This window comes from Suillus plorans, assembly GCF_016647745.1.
Source record: "Suillus plorans strain S12 chromosome Unknown HD556scaffold_59, whole genome shotgun sequence".
Classification (NCBI taxonomy): domain Eukaryota; kingdom Fungi; phylum Basidiomycota; class Agaricomycetes; order Boletales; family Suillaceae; genus Suillus; species Suillus plorans.
The window spans coordinates 162503-180177 of record NW_024537443.1 but is presented as its reverse complement, the minus strand read 5'-3'; the positions used below and the strand labels follow the sequence as shown (position 1 = coordinate 180177).

The following is a 17675-nucleotide window of genomic DNA, read 5'->3' as shown; positions in this document are numbered from 1 at the left end:
GGACTATCGGATATCATGCCCACTCGTCCTACCTATGTCCTGTGTCCTTTTGCTAGCCCCACTAGGTGCACAGTTACTTGTTTTCCCATCGCTAACATTGTAGACCACATTATTACATGTCTGAAGCACCTCATGTCTTATTACATAGGACATCAGACCCGAAAATATTGTGCTACTACTTTCGCCTATAGGGTTCCAGACTTCTACGTATCTACATAAATATTGGACTCCCCATAGCATTACCATCATCCAAGTAGAGGAGAGCCATTCTCTGATGCTTAGGGGTCAAACCCAATATTTCGTAGTTCTTAGTTGACATTGTGAATATCATTGTTCCTTCACCGCCCATATCAGTCATTGTTATTATTGCGCACACTGCTCGCTTTCCCGACGCTCACTATAGCGTTGCTATTAGTTTCCGATACCCTGAACCTGAACCCGATAACCCGAAAACATCGGACCTGACGCTTTTGCATCGGACATCGTAATTATACCTTCGGACATTGTTTCCCGCACTCGGACTATTGACCCCACATCACTCACTGACCCCCAAAACTATTCCCAGACCGCAGACCCCTGGGTCGAACGCACTTGTCTCACCAAGTATAGCAGACTAGGCAGTTCAAGACCACAACATAAATATATCAGTTTGGAGCCATCTTTGTATAGCCCCACTCTGTGTTGTATTCCTACAACAATAATTAATTGATATTAACATTACACCAGTACTACTAGGCGCTGTCGCCGGCGATAACCTTGCTTTCGTTTTTAATTGGAAAGACGAAGGGAACGAGCGCACTTGAAATGGTATTTTGGAAGGACAGAGACTGGTCACAATTCCTGTACCCTAGAAGAGGGTACAGGTCTCCTGAAATTTTTCTCTGTCGACTCAATCTTCATGGCTCCACATGGCCCGACAACCGTGTCTTCTTTAGGCATCATATGGTTTTGTCAGCATCCAGACTCGAGCGTGGGCCCGCTACCTGGTGTGTGGGAATCATCCTTCCTTTCTAAAACTACTGCCATGTTTATTGGATGTGAATCAGGCCCAAGCTGCGCGCTGAGCGGATCGAACACTTAGCAAAGATATATAAGATGTCAGTGTGTGATGAGTCCTTTTCTCACTCTGCAATCCCATCCTAGCTTCTCAGGCCTGAAAAGGTGCGCTGACTGTGCGCGGTTTGCTTTCCATAGACCTGACCGTGGTCTTGCAAGCCCCATAGTCGCGATGGAGGGATCAATCTTATTCCGCTCTTATTCTCTGTTTTCTTTCATACTTTCAGTTACTCGGTACATTCCTCTTGTTCAATCTTAATCTGTTTGTGTCGATGAAGATGTTGTTTTATGTTTTTTTTAGTGCTATGTTATTCAATGGGATGTTTGGAAACTTGACATCCGTGATGAGGCTGCGCTTATGCCGCTTTACAAAGCATTTGCAGCAGTGCACTCTGAATTGTCAATGGTGCAAGAGCTCTCACTGTTCGTAGGGGACTGGGATGATGAGCTTATGCTGGTCATCGTCGCACATTTTCCTAAGGGGAGGGCCAAGCGAGGTGCGCTCATTTTCGACGACACTGATACTCATTTGCAGGACACCATCATTCGGATGTGTTCTCATACATTATATGCTCCTCCACACCTGGTATCCGTACACATCTTCTGTCGTGTGATATCTTGCGTTGTCGTGAGCAACCTATCTTCCATTTGAACTTTGCTCAAATATCCTTCACTCTCAGTGGGCGTGTTTGGCGCTGATCGTGTTTGGTGGTCACGCCTTTCGTTCAGGGTTGAGTCAATCCTTTTTCAGGCTTCGTCCTCCTATGGTGGAGCTGTGCTTACTTAGCAGGTGGCGCTGTGTTAGATCGAGCTTGCCCTCTTTCTTGCTTTTACTGTCGTCTCATTTGGTGAACTCGTTCTAGCAAAGCTGGTTCATAAATTCATGGTCTGCTAGTATTATTTTCTGAACATTGCGGTAGTATAAATAAATTTATGAGCACTTGAAACACACCCTCTCAAGTATGAGAACATAAGGTAGAAGACGGGAAATTTCGATGAACCTCACGTGATGTGACAGATGTGTTATGCTGTGAGGATAAGTCAAGCCAAATGTCCTGCTGAATGGCACAGACTCGGAGATTCAAGTATTACTTAACTTAACTTAAGGATGATATGCAACTAGACTCATAGTGATTAAGATTGTACTATGATACATTGTAGCTCAGTGGGATTGCTCCAACTCCTGCATTATGGACTCAGGAAGAATGCGATGACCACAATATCTTTTGATCGCCCATGCAGCCTGTTTTCTGTCAAGTCCCTTCTTGTAAGCATCGACGAATCTACCAGACCTGACAAAAAAGCTAAAATTTAAAATTAATCACATTGTTGAAATCCGAAAGATCAACAAACTCACCGCCGCATGGATGACTGTGGGACTGCATTTAGCGAGTCGAGGACATTTCATTCAAGGTCGGCTTCTGATGATGATCATTCTTTCATACGGTACAGCCGCTTCACATATCCCCAGCACTGCTCAATAAAATTGAGCTCACAGTGAAATTTTGGCAGGAAAATTACATCGACCCCTCGTGCACAACACATGGACTCCAAATTCGATTCGACTTTAGTGAAATCTGGTTGAGTATACATTAGCCGCCAGCAACAACAGTCAGTCCAGTCAGGAGGGCATTTGAAGTCTTTGCATTCCATTCAAAGGTGAGGGGCATTTTCATACCCGCACTCAACAAGTATCTGAGCCATGCCTTTGAACCACCCAGCCTTTACATGTCCCTCTGCAAAATAGAGAGGTTGCAGATCCCCATTCGGTAGTGTTGCATCTATCATTTGAATTTTTTCCTTTACTTGTTTGCCATCTGGACCAAGTACGGCCTTTCCATTGGCATCCTTGACACTTGCAGATGGTCCAAACGACTGCGACAGATTCTTCGGCATTTTTCGAGCAGCTAAAGTGTCATCGGCACGTTTGAGGTGCATCGTTGCATTGTCAAAGACAAGCACATGGTCTTCGCCTGGATAATCTTTTTGCAGGATATCCATCGCTTTCACAGCCTGCGCCACAATCTCCTGGTTTGTGAAATAACCATCTCGTGCCCTTCCAGCTTTGAACAGGACCCAAGCGCTCTCCTTTTCATCTCAGGATTGAAGCCAGCCATAATCGGCTGACACAAAGTCAGTGACCATCAAAGAAGCACCCTCCCCTTTTGGTTGAGGTAAGGCGCTTTCTGAGTCATGGACCCAATGAACTTTTCTCCGGTCATTTGCATAGAACATTGACTCATCATGGAACCACATGATGGTGCGGCGCCCAGAAGACTCGACTTCTGACAAATCCTCCAAGGTAATGTTGTCAGTTTTCCATTTTCGCATGTAGCACTGATAATGAGTCCATGCCAGCAAAAATATGTTGTTGCGGTAGCAAACAACATCCTCACGCTCATGGCCATCTGTGTATTGTCCCTGTGGCTCCCTTTGCCAGCGATAACCCAGGTGCGACATCCATCGGTCTGCTGTTCTCAATGATATCAACTTCTTGATGCCAAGATGGACACCATTCTCAGGTACACCAAGGTAATCAACAATATCCTGTGCGCAGACTGACTTCCCCACACTCTGGAGATGCAGCTGTAGTTCGGCTGCGAGGTCTTCATCATCAATGCGGGAGTATCGCTGTGGCACTTTTCGGTGAGGTAGTGTGTTTCTATTATTGATGTAGGCCTTTGCCCAGCTCCGCAGGCATCGTGAATGGTATGCCCCCTTACCAATGTTTTGCGCTGCTCGATCAGCTGCATTGGTCCAGTGACCACCAACGGGGTTGCTGGGATGCTTAGTGTCATCTGGGTTACTGGGAACATCTGTATAGAGCCACAAGAAATTTTTCAAGTTCGTTAGGTGCTCCCTCAAGACAGTTGAAAGTTCCAAGGCTCGTCTGTTATGGCACGGAGGTTTCATGATGTGTCGACAGTGGTTATGTAAGCAAGCCCATCTCAATGATCACTATACCATCACCAAAATTACCGAATCCAGATATCACATGACATATTGAATTTTCTGATGCCGCCAATTACACATACCTGTGATATCTGACATTTGAAATATCGTAGCAATACAATGACATCAAACATGCTATCTGTCAGACACAAGTCATCCAGTAGAGTAGCTGTCAGCCAGATATCAGACATATCCAGATACATCCAATGTATTATATAGAGTAATACAACGAAAAATGGGTGAAACTGAAGTAAACTACCTAAAGGGCGCCAGAACCTTCCTCCATAAGTATTTTATCATCAAGTTCCTCGCCATCGTCCGCCACAATCTCGTCCTCATGCGGAGTTCAGACTTCAAGCTTCAGCGCTGCAGCAGGGAAAGTGAGGGCAAAATGAATTTTGAATTTTTTGGCCATCTACGCTCACATAAGTTCAGGTAACTAGGTTCCTCAATGGCTCAACTACCAATGAAACAAAAATGTCCTGCGAATTCAATCAAACGTCCGAAATTAAAGCAAAGCTCGCAAACTTGGTGGTAATAGGTACGCATAAGTGTCCAAAGACTTATATGCCACCCTATCAGAAGGAACGGCATTCAGAGACCTTATACGTCATTTGTACTCTCCCCAAATACATCCCGCCAGCTGAATACTATGCATGTACAAGGGATGGGTCGTGATTTTCTTGATATGGGAGTACACCACATGTAGTGGGAATACTTGGTGCAGCTGTTGCATTGAGGTGATGAGCACGCAATACCAATAGCCCAGAAGTATACGACACAGTCGTGATAGATATTAATAACACAAAACCTGCTGCAACACGAATCAAGACTTACATCGTCTAGATCTAAAAACCCATATTGGAAATTTTAGTGTGTTATGTTGATCGACGTGCAAGACTTGATATGTCTTCTGGAGGTGTCGCTGCCTGCTGTTAGTTTGCTCCCACATACAGAGTACAACGTTGGGTACGATCCATCTTCTTGGTCTACAGCAAGAGCGTCATCGTCATTCCCTGACTTTTTGCCTGGATGGGAAGGCCATCTATGACTCGACATTTCTGCAATAGCCTGTCGACGAGTCCAACTGGTCTGTGCGACAAAGGCAGCTAAAGTCTAGAACAAATTGATGATGGTTCGTCGTAAGCTTTTGGGTAAGAACATAAGAACACTCACTAGTAATACGGTACCCATGATTACTCTCTCTTTCCACCGCTCATCACTAGCTGTATCGTCAAAATGAGGACGACGCTACCTAGTTGACCATTGTATCGGATCCACTTTGTGAGATACGTTGTAGGTGGGCAGTGGCTGATTGGATACTTCAATGTTCTGAACCAGATATGAGAAGGACAATGTTGATCAGTGCATGTGTTTTGTCAGGAGGAGGGGGAGAGTCAGAGCACCCTTGGCAGCACTTTTTCGAGGTTCCCACGGTCTGTTAGACCGGGTTTTCTTGTAGGGCGAAACCTGTCTAACAGACCTGGCTCTCCTGAGAGGTTCTCACCCAAATCCCTTATAGGTGTTTGTGACCCTCTCAACATTGATGCGGAGGTACACTGTCTCCTCAGTGAAGCTTGCCCTCCTGTGCAGAGGCTCGCGCACTATCCACCCGAGCCTCCTCGAAGCCTCCGACGGTTCCAACTCTTGTGTATGTAAGGACGTCTCTGTCGACGACCAACACTCAGATCGGACGTGCGTCATAGGATGTTTAGTTGCGTCATCGAGGTGCGTCATGTAAGCATCCAGCTTACAGTGTAGTGCTAGGTATTACCGCGTTATCAATCAATTTAGTTTAACATGTACACTAGATGTCTAAGATTCAAAGGGGAAAAGACAACAGAAAAGCAAGTACGATTCATTGACGCGTGACTTTACTTTATTGACGCGTGACTTTACTTCCTTGAGACGCGAGAAGCTCATCTACTTCGACCTCATTCTCCCCAAGGGCAGCAATATCAGTACTTTGCGAACTCTGTGTGATGTGGGAGATCCATGGAATAAGTTCATCGACATTGTGTCTACCTCCTGGTAACAGCTCTCCTTCTGCATTGAAGTTCGACCTCCAGGGGGGAAGTGGGACCTGAACATATACCTTGAGTCTCTGCTGACGACGTGCAAGAGATGATGTACGGTTTTGTGTAGGAGGGTCTCATATACGGGATAATGGCCCAGGAGTAGGCCTTGGTGCAGGAGACGGTCTAGGGGATGGAACAGGAGATGTCTCAGAAGAGCTGTAGTCATCTTCGAGACGAGGAAGACCCCGTCGATCGGATTGGCCATTAGCATACCACCATCGGCCATGCGTGTAGTTGGAATGAGGAGCTGGTGCTTCCTCGATGATGACAGGGCTATGCGACGTGTTAAGCTTCGCAAGAGCACCTTGTCTGGTGACGGTTTTGATGGTAAGTAGGTTGTTTTTTAGGGCATCCGCAAAGACTCGGCGCTCACGAAGCGAAAGATCATGTATGCCCTTGCTCTTTTTGAGGGTTGCGTGTTTCTCACCGGGCATTAGGACATTTTCAGGATAGTTCTGGAGGATGCAGCCACAACGAGCTAACTCTCTTGGTAGCAACTTCCACGGAAATGTCCCCCCTTGTCCTTCAAGCTTGCCTCAATCGTTCTTAGGAAAAGTTGTTGAAATTTTTCAATAATCAGACTTACCAAGTAATGCTGATAAACCACCAACAATGCATGGTATGTCGTCAAGCCTTCTCCATCTGTCGGGTTCACTCACTTGCCGCTTCTCCAGCCACCTCTCCAACACCGTCTCCACTGGTAAGCCATGTTGTGATGCGATGCGTTCCACATGATAGTCTAGCCTAGTGAAGTCCATAATGGAATATGGATGTATAGTGAGTGGTAGAGGAGGATCACGACCATCACAGATAAGATGGCCGGCCATAAAGCAATGCATTATATGAAAAGGTAAAATTGAGATGAACTTCAACAAGAACGCATGGCTTAACAGTAATTTGTGAGGTCAGAGTTGTGTGATATGACGCGCGCGCGTGTTCGACTCAACTGGAGTGCTGATTTTTTTAATGTTCGGAATCATGGACAGCGAGCCTCCCTTCTCGGACGAGAATTTAATTTAATCGTAACGCCACGTACGCGCCAATTCCCGATGTTCCTTTCTGCAAACAAAAATCAAAAGCATAAGTTGAAAGGGAGAGAAGAAACACATACGCAGGTGACCCAAAGACACGACGCAAGCGACGAGCTACAGAAATCTTTTAAAGATAAGGTTGCAGGCAACAGGCGGCGCATGACAAAGAGGCAGTTTCATCGACGCAAAGCTGACATAAGAGCTGACATAAAGGTTCCCACAGTTTTTTTTGTAAACAGAACCCGGACTGGTCGTCGGGAATGTCCAGCGTGCTGCCCCCACTCACTTTCTCTCTTCCACCCTCTTAGCCAGCCCTGATACATGCTAGCCAGGTGGAAACTTGTTCTCGTCACCTACTCCTTGGATGTTGACTTCATCATGGACAGCGAGCCTCCCTTCTCAGACGAGGATCTAACCATTGACGGTGAGCCTCCGTTTTCGGATGAAGAATTAACTATCATTAGTGAGTCTTATACATCTTTCTGCTTGTTCAGAGTACCCCTTCTAACCTTCGCTGCTCTCGTCCTCCTCCAGCCCGTTTATGCGCTCGCTTCATTATGCATCTTTCTGCTTGTCCAGAGTACCTCTTCTAACCTTCGCTGCTCTCATCCTCCTCCAGCCCGTTTATGCGCTCGCTTCATTATGCATCTTTCTGCTCGTTTAGAGTACCCCTTCTAACCTTCGCTGCTCTCGTCCTCCTCCAGCCCATTCACTTCATTTTGCATCTTTCTGCTTGTCCAGAGTACTAACCTTCGCTGCTCTCGTCCTCCTCCAGCCCGTTTATGCGCTCCCAAGTTCCCTCGTGGTGCCGTTGTCAGCATCTGATATGTAAACCTCCCCGATGGTCTTGATATTGCCTTCATTCTCATTATCTCACGTTCTCGGCTTGGACCATCATGTTCCCGTACGACTATATCCATATTTATGTGAAATGTAACTTTCAATGATTGAGAAAATATACCATTATTCGTGTCCTATTTGGTGTGTGGGATGATCTTTAGTATGAATATGAATGTTTTATTTGGCTGCATCTGGAGCACTAGCATGTGTAAAGTACATATGAATACGTGATGACTCAATTACATCAAGTTAGTCGATCGGTTTCATGACAAGTTGAGAATCTACTATCCTGCGTGGCAACGTATACAGGAGTGTTTCCAAAATTAGCGGTATGTTATCAACCACTCCGCTTTGTTGTCAGCAACATTGCTTTCCCAACACCAACAACAACCGAGACGATGCTCCCACAGCCGGTGAGCACAACTTCTTATCACAGACGCCTCTTTGGATCGGTCAGTACTACCAATGCGCTCCCTGAACCTCGGGACAAGAGCGCCATGGATAAGCTCTTGGAGCAAGAACTCGTCGGTCAAGTTCTGTGGGAAGAAAAGTTTCTCCCCCAAGATGCCAAGTCTATTATGGATGCCCTCATCCTAGACACCAATTTCACACCAACATCTCTCAGCAAGATTCACTATTCAGTATCCGGGCCAGGAGAGAAGAAGGTTCAGGGAGCGCCTGTCTTTCATCCTGCTAGTTGTGGCGCGGGCGGGGTGTGGCAACTCGATAAGAGAAATGTCTGGCCGAGGCTGCTGGTAAACAGCAGGCAGACACAGAGGGGACAGAAGACACAACCGCGCGCACAGATGAGCAAGGTGGCAGTGGCGACCAATACAGAAGTGGATTCAGATTCCTCTTTCACATCGCCCGAAACCGACAAGAGCTTCGGTGCCAAAGGATATGACGACAAGAGCCCCAACAAAAAGTGTCAGAGGGCATCGGCAACGTTGGAGGGCAAGTGGACTTTGCTCTTCAATGCTGTACAAGCTGCCATGCACGCAATGTACGCGAAGATCTTCCCGAACCCCTCGGCTGCATTCCCCTTTTGTCCCATGGACATTACCAGCGGCCTGCCGAAGCGTATCTGGTCCTCCCAATTCTCTAACTCTGCCGTCCCGGACGACACAAACGCACAGAAGCCAGACATTATTCTGGTGGATTGCAATCTGCGTAGCCTCCCATTGCGATGGTGCAACATTATCACATGTTTCGAGCTCACTGAAAGCTCACTGTCCTTGACCTCGAAATTGTATTGGGGTAGCGCCACTAAAGGGTATCTGATAATGCGAGAGCAACCCTGGCGCCGGTTCGTCTTGATTTTCAGCATCGCCCATAACGAGCTTTGTCTTCACTACTTTGATCGCTCAGGTCTCATAATTTCACACCCCACCTCCATCGTTGCAAAACCTGTGCGTCTTCTTGAGGTTTTGAACACCTTGACGCTCGCGCACACCAACACCCTCGGGTACGATCCCACAATGCACATGTGCGACCCTACCTGCAAGGGCACACATCTCGATCTGAGGGAGAACGCGATTGGTTGGATAGAGGGTCCTGATGAAGCACGTCTATCAATCATAAATGTGCTTTGGCAAAGCCAAGGTTTTTTTTCTCGCGGGACCATTTGCTATCGCGTTCAGACCTTGTCTGGGGTGGAGTACGCACTCAAAGACTGTTGGGTCGCCGAGGACAAGAGATACCATGAGGTTACCGTTCTCCGGATGGTTGAAGGCATCCCGAATGTAGTTAGGCTCGTGGCCGATTGGGATGTCCTCTATGATGGGGAGCCGGACTGCACGCATCGTATTCGAGCCTCCCATGGTATGCATACCTCGGGGTTCATTTGCAGATTTTACCGGCGCCTTCTTTTGACCCCCTGCGGAGAGCCGCTTTTATCCTACTCCTCCAAGTCCGAGCTGTTGAGATCCTTCTATGACTTTGCAAGGGGTGAGTTTTGAGTGCGTTGAAATTGAAGCCTGAGGTTGACCATTAGTTGTTAGCTCATGATTTAATGCTCGGAAGGCATATCCTCCATGGAGACTTAAGCCCGAATAATTTCATCATCCATGATGGACAAGGGTATTATATCGACTTTGATCATGCTGGGATCATTACTCAAGGCTCCAAGCATATTCGTTCACAGGGCACGGTAAGTGAAGCTTAGAAGTTTCATGGTGTGGCACACGGCTGAGCACATTGTCTGAAGGGCACTAAACCCTATATGTTGATCCGTCTTCTGCGGGGGGATGTTGATAACCAAAAGAAGGAGGTGATGATTGAACACACAGCAAGCGATGATATGGAGTCACTGTTTTATATCTTCGTCGAATTTGCAACCACCTTCGACGGGCCACGCGGTGTAACGAGAGATCAGAACAGGCGGCCCTTGTGGGTTGAGCACTATGAAGTCATGGGCTCCGCTTCCTGGGTATCCAAGCAGGGATATGTGCTCTCACCGCTTGTCGACAGGTCGTTGATGACAAAAACAACACCATTCTTTGGAGCATTCAGTCAAATCATACAGGAATGGCGTCATTTAATCCTAGCAGCAGCAAGCGAGACGAACGACTCCTCCCCCGGTGTGACTCATGCGGCGCTCCTGGGAAAGTGGATCACCCAGCTCCCCCCAGATTTTCCCGAAGAAATTCCTGTGCCCATGGCATCATCGTCGAGATTGGCACATCCTCCACCCGACACCCAATCATCCGCGGGCCCTCGTCGTTCTGCATGCATCCAACAGAGATCATGATAGTCAACTACCCCTCGTCGTTCTGCCCATATCCGAATAAGAGCACCGTGACCCTCTTCTCGCACTCCTTTCTGCGCATATGGGTTGTGTTGTAATTTGGTATGACACGTAGATCTGTAGTAGTTGTACTACTGCACTACATTAGATACCCTCCTTGCCTGACATGTACATACGACAATATCAATGACGAAATGTGTAATACTGTGGAACTAATCTGAGGGAGCCTCCACTTCTCGGTTTGTAGAGTTGTTGGAATAGCTTCTTCTTTCCCTCGAATTTATTTAATTTTCGAGCGTACCATACCCCTTTAGGTTGATCGACCTTGGGCCTTGAATGATCAATCTTTAATTTTAAATTCACATAAGTCATGTCACATGAAATGCATCTTCTTCGACACTTGTCATTGAAGTTCTTCCTCCAGCATTTAAGGTCAAAAGCCGCAGAACACGTTCAGTTCTGAATTCTAACCAAGTTCAACTGAAATCATTGTTACAGATACCTCGCAGCAATTGGGGTATACAGCTAGAAGGTGAATGAAAAATTGATCGGAACACGCAGACCAACAAACGTAACATGGTAACATGAGTGACGGAGTAGGAAGATATTAAATAAAACATGGAAAACGATCGAGGTCAAAATAACACAAAACAACATGGTAGTATGAGATACATGAAAAAGGCAGGCGAAAGCGGTATGAGATGGCAAAGTAAATTAAAGAACGGTGCTGTAAATACTTGCCACTGGTTTAGTTGGGCCGAGCACTTGGAGAGGGTCTAGGATCCAAGTGAGGCTCGCGTTCATGAGACAAGGAAGAGGCAGTCTGAGCGTTTGGTGAGGGTCTGTAGTCCAAGGAAGGCTCACGTTCATGAGACAAGGAAGGTCCAGGCTGAGCATTTGCAGAGGGTCTAGAGTCCAAATAAGGCTCACGTTCACGAGACATTGGGTTGCGGTCACGATGACCGTCATCGTGTGTATAAATGTGAGGGGCTGGGGTATCACGAAGGGGATCAGAAAATGGTGTGTCGCGATCTATCCCTCGCGAGTCTTGATGCCTCCTCCATAGCCCTTGTCTATCCTGATACCCCCTTCCACCTCCCATATTGTCATGGTAGTGAGCATGTCGCTGACATGTGTCAACTTCATAGGAATACACATCAGGAACAGGGCTATAGCGGCCGGGATAACCAGGACGAGTGTGATCACGTTCTTCATTTAAGTGCATAGGAGCAGCAGGAGCAAGATGGAAGTTGTCGTGGGGATGTCCACCTCGGCCATAGAATCCATCCCGTGGAAGGACTCCATCACGGTTCCAAGGAGATATCTCGCGTGCGTAAGGGCCATCATGATCACGACTGTTGTACTGAATGGGGTCGCGAGGGCGATATGCTGGTCCATCATGAATATTATTTCGCATAGTCTCCCAAGTATCATAACTACGGTCAGGAGGCTCATGCCAGCCAGTTGCGTGAACAACAGGCTCGCGGGACTCTAGGTGCTGAGGCTCTGCTGGTGGGAGATTACGTGTGAAGGGCACATGAGGTACACGCTGGTCATGATCAGGAGGGTTCCGGATGGTGGCTCTGGAGAGATGCACGGGAGGCTCAGGAACGAGGCAAGGAGGGTCGCTGCTGGTGTCTCTGGAGAGGCACATGGGAGGCTCATTAGGCTGAGGAGGGTCACTGCTGGTATCCCTGGAGAGGCGCATGGGAGGCTCGTTAGGCTCAGGAATGTGCTGAGGAGTGTTGTTAGATTCAGGTGGGCGACCAACAGGCTCACTTGGAGGACGAAGAACTTGGCACGAATCTTCTTCAGATGGTCCAGGCTGAGGAATTGGTGACTGCACTGGAGTTTGTTGACCGGCAATCCCATCCGATGAGTCCTTCTTGTCTATCGGCTGCTGCACGTTTGGCTGAGGAGGTGGTATGACAGGACCATCTGCAGCCTGCTTGGTGACCTGTTTGACGACATCGTCGTCACCCTCTTTCGACTCATCACCATACATCATGCAATGTGTATGGCTCAGAATCCGCCGAGATCCTGGAACGATGGGGCGTGGTTTGATGGGGCCATCTCGAAGCCTCTTGGCATGCTGGAGTCGAGATGTCCCTGCACCCACAAGTGGCTCGTCACTCGAAGATGATATAGTCAGAGGCGACATGGGACCGCCTTTCAAGGGAGGTACCTCTGGAGCAGGCAATGGCTTTGCCTTCTCCTTGACCCTTCCCTTAGTCTTTGCCTTCACACGTTTCTTCCTCGTATTCGGCTCCACTGAAACCTCAGCAGATGACGCACGCCTCTTTGACTCTCGATATGGCCTACTATCCGCCACCTTCCTCTTTTCCCCCTGGGATGCATCTTCGAATTCTGTTTCAGGTGCCATCTCACGAGACTTATCTTTGGACTCGGACGTGGGAAACTCGATCACCTCAGTTGACGAAGGCTTTGGAAGAGGCTTTGGAGGAAGCTTTGGAAGAGCATGTGGAGGCCTAGGAAACACTATAAATGGGCATGAGGGAGGAGGCTTTGGTAGTAGAAGTCCAGTGGCACCAGTAGATTCCTGTTGCTGAGAAGTCGAGGGTGTTTTGCGGGTGTTTCGAGCCCTCTTGACTTTGGTAGTCGCAGCGCTGGTCTTCACACGAGAAGGCCCATTATAGTCTGTGTGGCGGTTGGCGAACATTTGTTGGGCACCAGCATGAGGGTGATCTGAAGGAGGTGCTTCACCAGTGATTACAGGGATTTCTGATGCAATCAGCGCCGCTATGATATCAAATATTAACGAAAGCATTATTGTAGCGTCAATGTATTGAACATACCTCGTGATGCTTTTGGGATCTTCTCCACAAACATCATTCCCGCCTTCAGAGCCTCTACAATTATACCGACTTCCTTCTGGGTCAGCCCTCTGATACCCTTGCTCTTCGAATTCATGTTGTGGTATTCCCCAGGCAACAGACATTTGTGTGCCGGATATCCCTTGATGCAAAGGTTCTTGTTGGCGAGCGCACTGGGCATCATGATCCATGGGAAGTTCTTAAAAGAGGCGAACTTCCCATTGAGATTGTCTAGTGTAGCCATTTGTAAACTGTAGTATGAATTATGTCCCACAGAAGACTTACCAACTTGTCGGGTGAGTTCCTGCTTGAGCCACTTGAGCGGATCTCCAATAACTTGAATATCAGACACGTCATCCTTCAAGGACGGCGAAGCATCTCTGTCACAGATGTCGTCTTCACCCTCGTGGAACGCATCTTCAACCACTGAGCGTGATGTTGCATTACTGTAAGAGATCAATAAGGGAAGTGAGGAAAACGACAACCGAGACCTACAATACATGAGCCTTCAGATGTCCAATTATGGTATCATCGTTGGCACGGCAGCGTGTCTCAAAGAACTGATAGAGTGAATCAATAAAGACAAGAGAATTTTGTTGACAGTAACTGACCCCTGCAGCAGCCTGCGTCATGTGTACATGACCCAGAGAGGCATCCTGGTTGACGACATTGCCACACAAGACAATGGCGGCTTCGAACCCAAACCTTGTTGAAGCGGAATCGAGCTAAACTCAGTGTTAGCCTGCTCTCAATCCCTGCGAGAGATACCATACCAAGGTTGCCACTCGTCTGTAGAGCTTTTGGAATGATTGTTGACGTTGATTCAGAGTGGAAGCCGAGCCTATGTGATTTGCTTCATTGTATGCACTTAGAATATCCTGGTAGTCGTCTGGGAACGCCCCCTTGAATTTTTCGTAGCATAGCCTTCGCACAGCCGTACCTGGATGGTAAGTTAGACTCTACCAGAGTACATATCGGTGTTCGCTTACCTGGCGTACTGTGAAGCTCTACGTTTTGAGTCTCTTTGCCTTTACCTTTATCGTTCTGAGGCCCTCCTGTGTTGAGCCGCGCAAGCTCTCGCTCTTTGTATGCCTTGAAGTAGTTGGCATAGACATTCCAATAATTTACGCTGTGAACCTCCTGTCCACGACTCTTCAGGTATGTGTTGATAACCTGGTTAGTGGGCATCATGGTAGACTTGGTCAAGTCGTTGAAAATGTGATCGAGCAGCGTAAACCCTTCTTCAAGTTTCCCATTGGCCTCTGATGACCTCCGCCCAGTCAAGGATTGCTCCAGTCCACCCGACTCATGATCAATGGTGTCGAAATCCTCTTCCGGGAACTGCCCTTGAGTGCCATTGGTGGGGTAGTAGCTCAAGTCCAATTGTTGACTCGATGCCGTGGTAAATGCCTGGCTGCCTTGGGTGCCATGCAGAGCAGTGTTGTTGTTGGCTTTTAGTGGCGTTGGTGGGATAAGATTAAGGGGAGGTGGGTGACGAGACATGCCGTCCATAAGGTGACTACCTGCTGCGGTCATTCCTGGTACTTGGTCTGAGAGTAGTGTAGAAGAATATGTGTTATCTACCATAAACTCAAAGGCGTTGGAAGTATCTTGACTTGGCCAGCCAGACTGTGTCTCCATGCTCGCGAAAAAAAGATCATTGAGTTGTGCAGGGTGTTGTAAAGCAGGATCGCCCACAAATGGTGAGGGGTGGCGTGTTGTGTGGCTGCTTGCAGCACCTGCAGAAAAGGGGGAGGTGTGACGGCTGTTTGGAAGTGGGAGTGGGAGTGATGATGAGTTGCTGCTTCCATCCGCTGGGAGCGTAAGCGAAGATGAATTGCTGCTCGCTGCTCCACCCTGACCATCTACAAGAGAAGGTGGTGCGGGAGAAAGGTGGTGACTGTTCTCATGCAGTGTAAGCGAAGACGCATCGCCACTAGCAAGATAGGGCAGCGGGTCAGTAGACTGGACAGGTTGAGGCGAGGGTATTGGGTGGACTTGGTGGCAGATATTGGCCTGTCTTGCGATACCAACATCACGAGTGGTAGCCTTGATGTTGGTTCTGAGTCTCATTGGGGTAAGTTCAGCAGCAGGTGTCGGAATTCGACGACCACCGCCAAACTGCTCATGGACATAATCACTGCTAGGGTGGTGTATGACGGGAGACAAGTCCATGTAATCGGGAGAGGAAGAGTATGGATTTTGTGCGGCACCAGATGGGTCCGCCATTTTTTGGGTCATAGCTGTAGGTCTGTCAGTGATGTGGATTGGATAGCACTATGAACATCACCTTTTTGGTAGAAAGATGTACAGCGAAGATGGATATCAATGATGAGTACTTGTTTATTCACAAACGACTTTATAGTGTCATGTGAGGACTAGAGACGATGCGAGAGTAACTGTGACTCACTGACAATATATATGAAAGTGTTTATGTATATGAGAAACACAAATAGTGTTCTTCGAATGCTCCTAGTCGTTTGGAGCAATACTGCCTAGAGTAATAGTTCAGCAAGAAAATAAAGAACACGTTGAAAGAGAACACTGACAGAGTCTAGAAGAATAGATCAGCAAAAAAAAGGGGGGGGAGTGCGCAAATGGATAGTGTCTAGAGACCTTCAGAGAGGGTAAAGGAAATATTGTCACCAGGAGGGTAGAATTCTGGCGAGTAAGAGACATACCAATGTCGCATACTTATAAAAAAATTCGGTCCTCCGGCTCCGTAGTACAATGGGCCAATACATGTAGTTACTACTACCGGGGAACCCCCATGAAAGAAGTGACATGATGCGGCATGCCTCGATAGAATAACCTGAAGGGAGCCTCATGAGGATCTACAAATTAAAATAAAGTTACAGGTTGGCTCCAGAGCCTCGGGAGGGTATTGCATATTTAATGTGGCTCGCACAAGAGGTTCAATCTGTTATGAGGCTCGCACAAAAGGTTCAATCTGTTATGAGAGCTAGCGAGAGCCAATGAGATTGAAAATACAAACCATGCTGACTTTAAAACATGCAGTAGTACAGACAGGTTCTGGGCGCAAACCTCCCACAACAATGCTCAATGATTCCAGTGACACACCCCATCCTATCCGTACCAAGATTTAAGCAAGAATATCATGTTGAAATCATTTACTGAGTTAAACTGGTTAACTCGCACCATTACAATACAAACTTAGTGTGCACTTTGGGTCACCAATCTGAGTCTGATCTCGACAATGGGGCGCAAAGCCAAGTACTTTACTGTGGCAGACAAAATGGCAGCACGACGAGAACAGCAGATATTATACATTCAGACAGAACGGCAAGTTGTTTTCACTATCTAATACAAGCCTTGGTATTTATTTATCATTCCCTTGGCAGAGGTAAAACGGTTCAACGATCTCAGAATGCTCGCGCGTATGCAAAGTGTCATCGTGGACACGGACGTCGGACAGCACCAAAGAACAAGCCACAAACCCTGGAAACAACTCTGGTTGCATATGCAACTCTTCCCCTACCCGATTCATATCTATTTCGCAAAGCTCTCGCTGGGTCACACTTGATCGATGAGTCCGATATTGCACAGTGGGACAAGCCTCCCCCTTATCACGCTCTGCCTCCACCGGAGACAACAGATGAAGAACGATTCACCGAGAACCTGCTGGATGTGATGCACGGATATCAGTTGCGTCGGTTAAGGGAGTCTTGCACTCGGCGCGCAGCTATGTTTAATGCGGGAGGTATTGCTAGCATCATCAATGAGATCCACGAGGCACGAAAAATATTGGTTGATGGCTGGGATGAACTTGATGCATACATCACAATAGGCTTACATGCATGCGCGAGGCACAAGGTCATGGCGGAATGTTATCGGCAGTGGCAAGCGCGGAAGATCTTGAACTATCAACAGGAGGAGGATCAGTTAGCTAAGGGAGAGAATCCATATGTGTAGATAGAATTTCGAATTATATTGCGAAGTTTGTTATTACACAGCTGACGGTAGAGAAAGAGCGAGAGTGAAGAGATAATGGCGCATATAAATAATGTCATCCTCCCCCAGTCCTGTAACATGTCACCTACGGAGTACTGCACTAAGTGCTGCTAGAACCCAGACGCCGCAGTCATAACTATTATTCTGGAGACATTGGATCTGCAAT

At 47.5% G+C, this 17675-nt stretch overlaps 4 protein-coding genes across 4 annotated transcripts; 1 reads left to right on the top strand and 3 right to left on the bottom strand.

The window, feature by feature from the left end:
* Positions 1-2709: 2709 nt before the first annotated feature.
* On the bottom strand, positions 2710-3969 carry HD556DRAFT_1447031 (uncharacterized protein; the record flags this gene model as incomplete). The annotated part of the gene is made up of 2 exons (XM_041307188.1): positions 2710-3144; positions 3199-3969. 2 exons carry the CDS (start codon positions 3967-3969, stop codon positions 2710-2712), a joined length of 1206 nt encoding a protein of 401 aa, XP_041156488.1.
* An 881-nt stretch (positions 3970-4850) lies between these two features.
* HD556DRAFT_1311376 (uncharacterized protein) lies at positions 4851-7440 on the bottom strand (the record flags this gene model as incomplete). Its single annotated transcript, XM_041300534.1, has 11 exons — positions 4851-4856; positions 4963-5124; positions 5185-5234; positions 5264-5340; positions 5516-5771; positions 5908-6091; positions 6142-6209; positions 6673-6681; positions 6746-6830; positions 7123-7145; positions 7404-7440. 11 exons carry the CDS (start codon positions 7438-7440, stop codon positions 4851-4853), a joined length of 957 nt encoding a protein of 318 aa, XP_041156487.1.
* Positions 7441-8454: 1014 nt separating this feature from the next.
* Positions 8455-10706, top strand: HD556DRAFT_1311375 (uncharacterized protein; the record flags this gene model as incomplete). The annotated part of the gene is made up of 3 exons (XM_041300533.1): positions 8455-9904; positions 9958-10106; positions 10164-10706. 3 exons carry the CDS (start codon positions 8455-8457, stop codon positions 10704-10706), a joined length of 2142 nt encoding a protein of 713 aa, XP_041156486.1.
* A 745-nt stretch (positions 10707-11451) lies between these two features.
* HD556DRAFT_1447028 (uncharacterized protein) lies at positions 11452-15778 on the bottom strand (the record flags this gene model as incomplete). Its single annotated transcript, XM_041307187.1, has 7 exons — positions 11452-13463; positions 13520-13768; positions 13823-13983; positions 14033-14097; positions 14149-14262; positions 14311-14477; positions 14527-15778. The coding sequence occupies 7 exons, from the start codon at positions 15776-15778 to the stop codon at positions 11452-11454; spliced, it is 4020 nt and encodes a 1339-aa protein (XP_041156485.1).
* Between the last annotated feature and the right edge of the window lie 1897 nt (positions 15779-17675).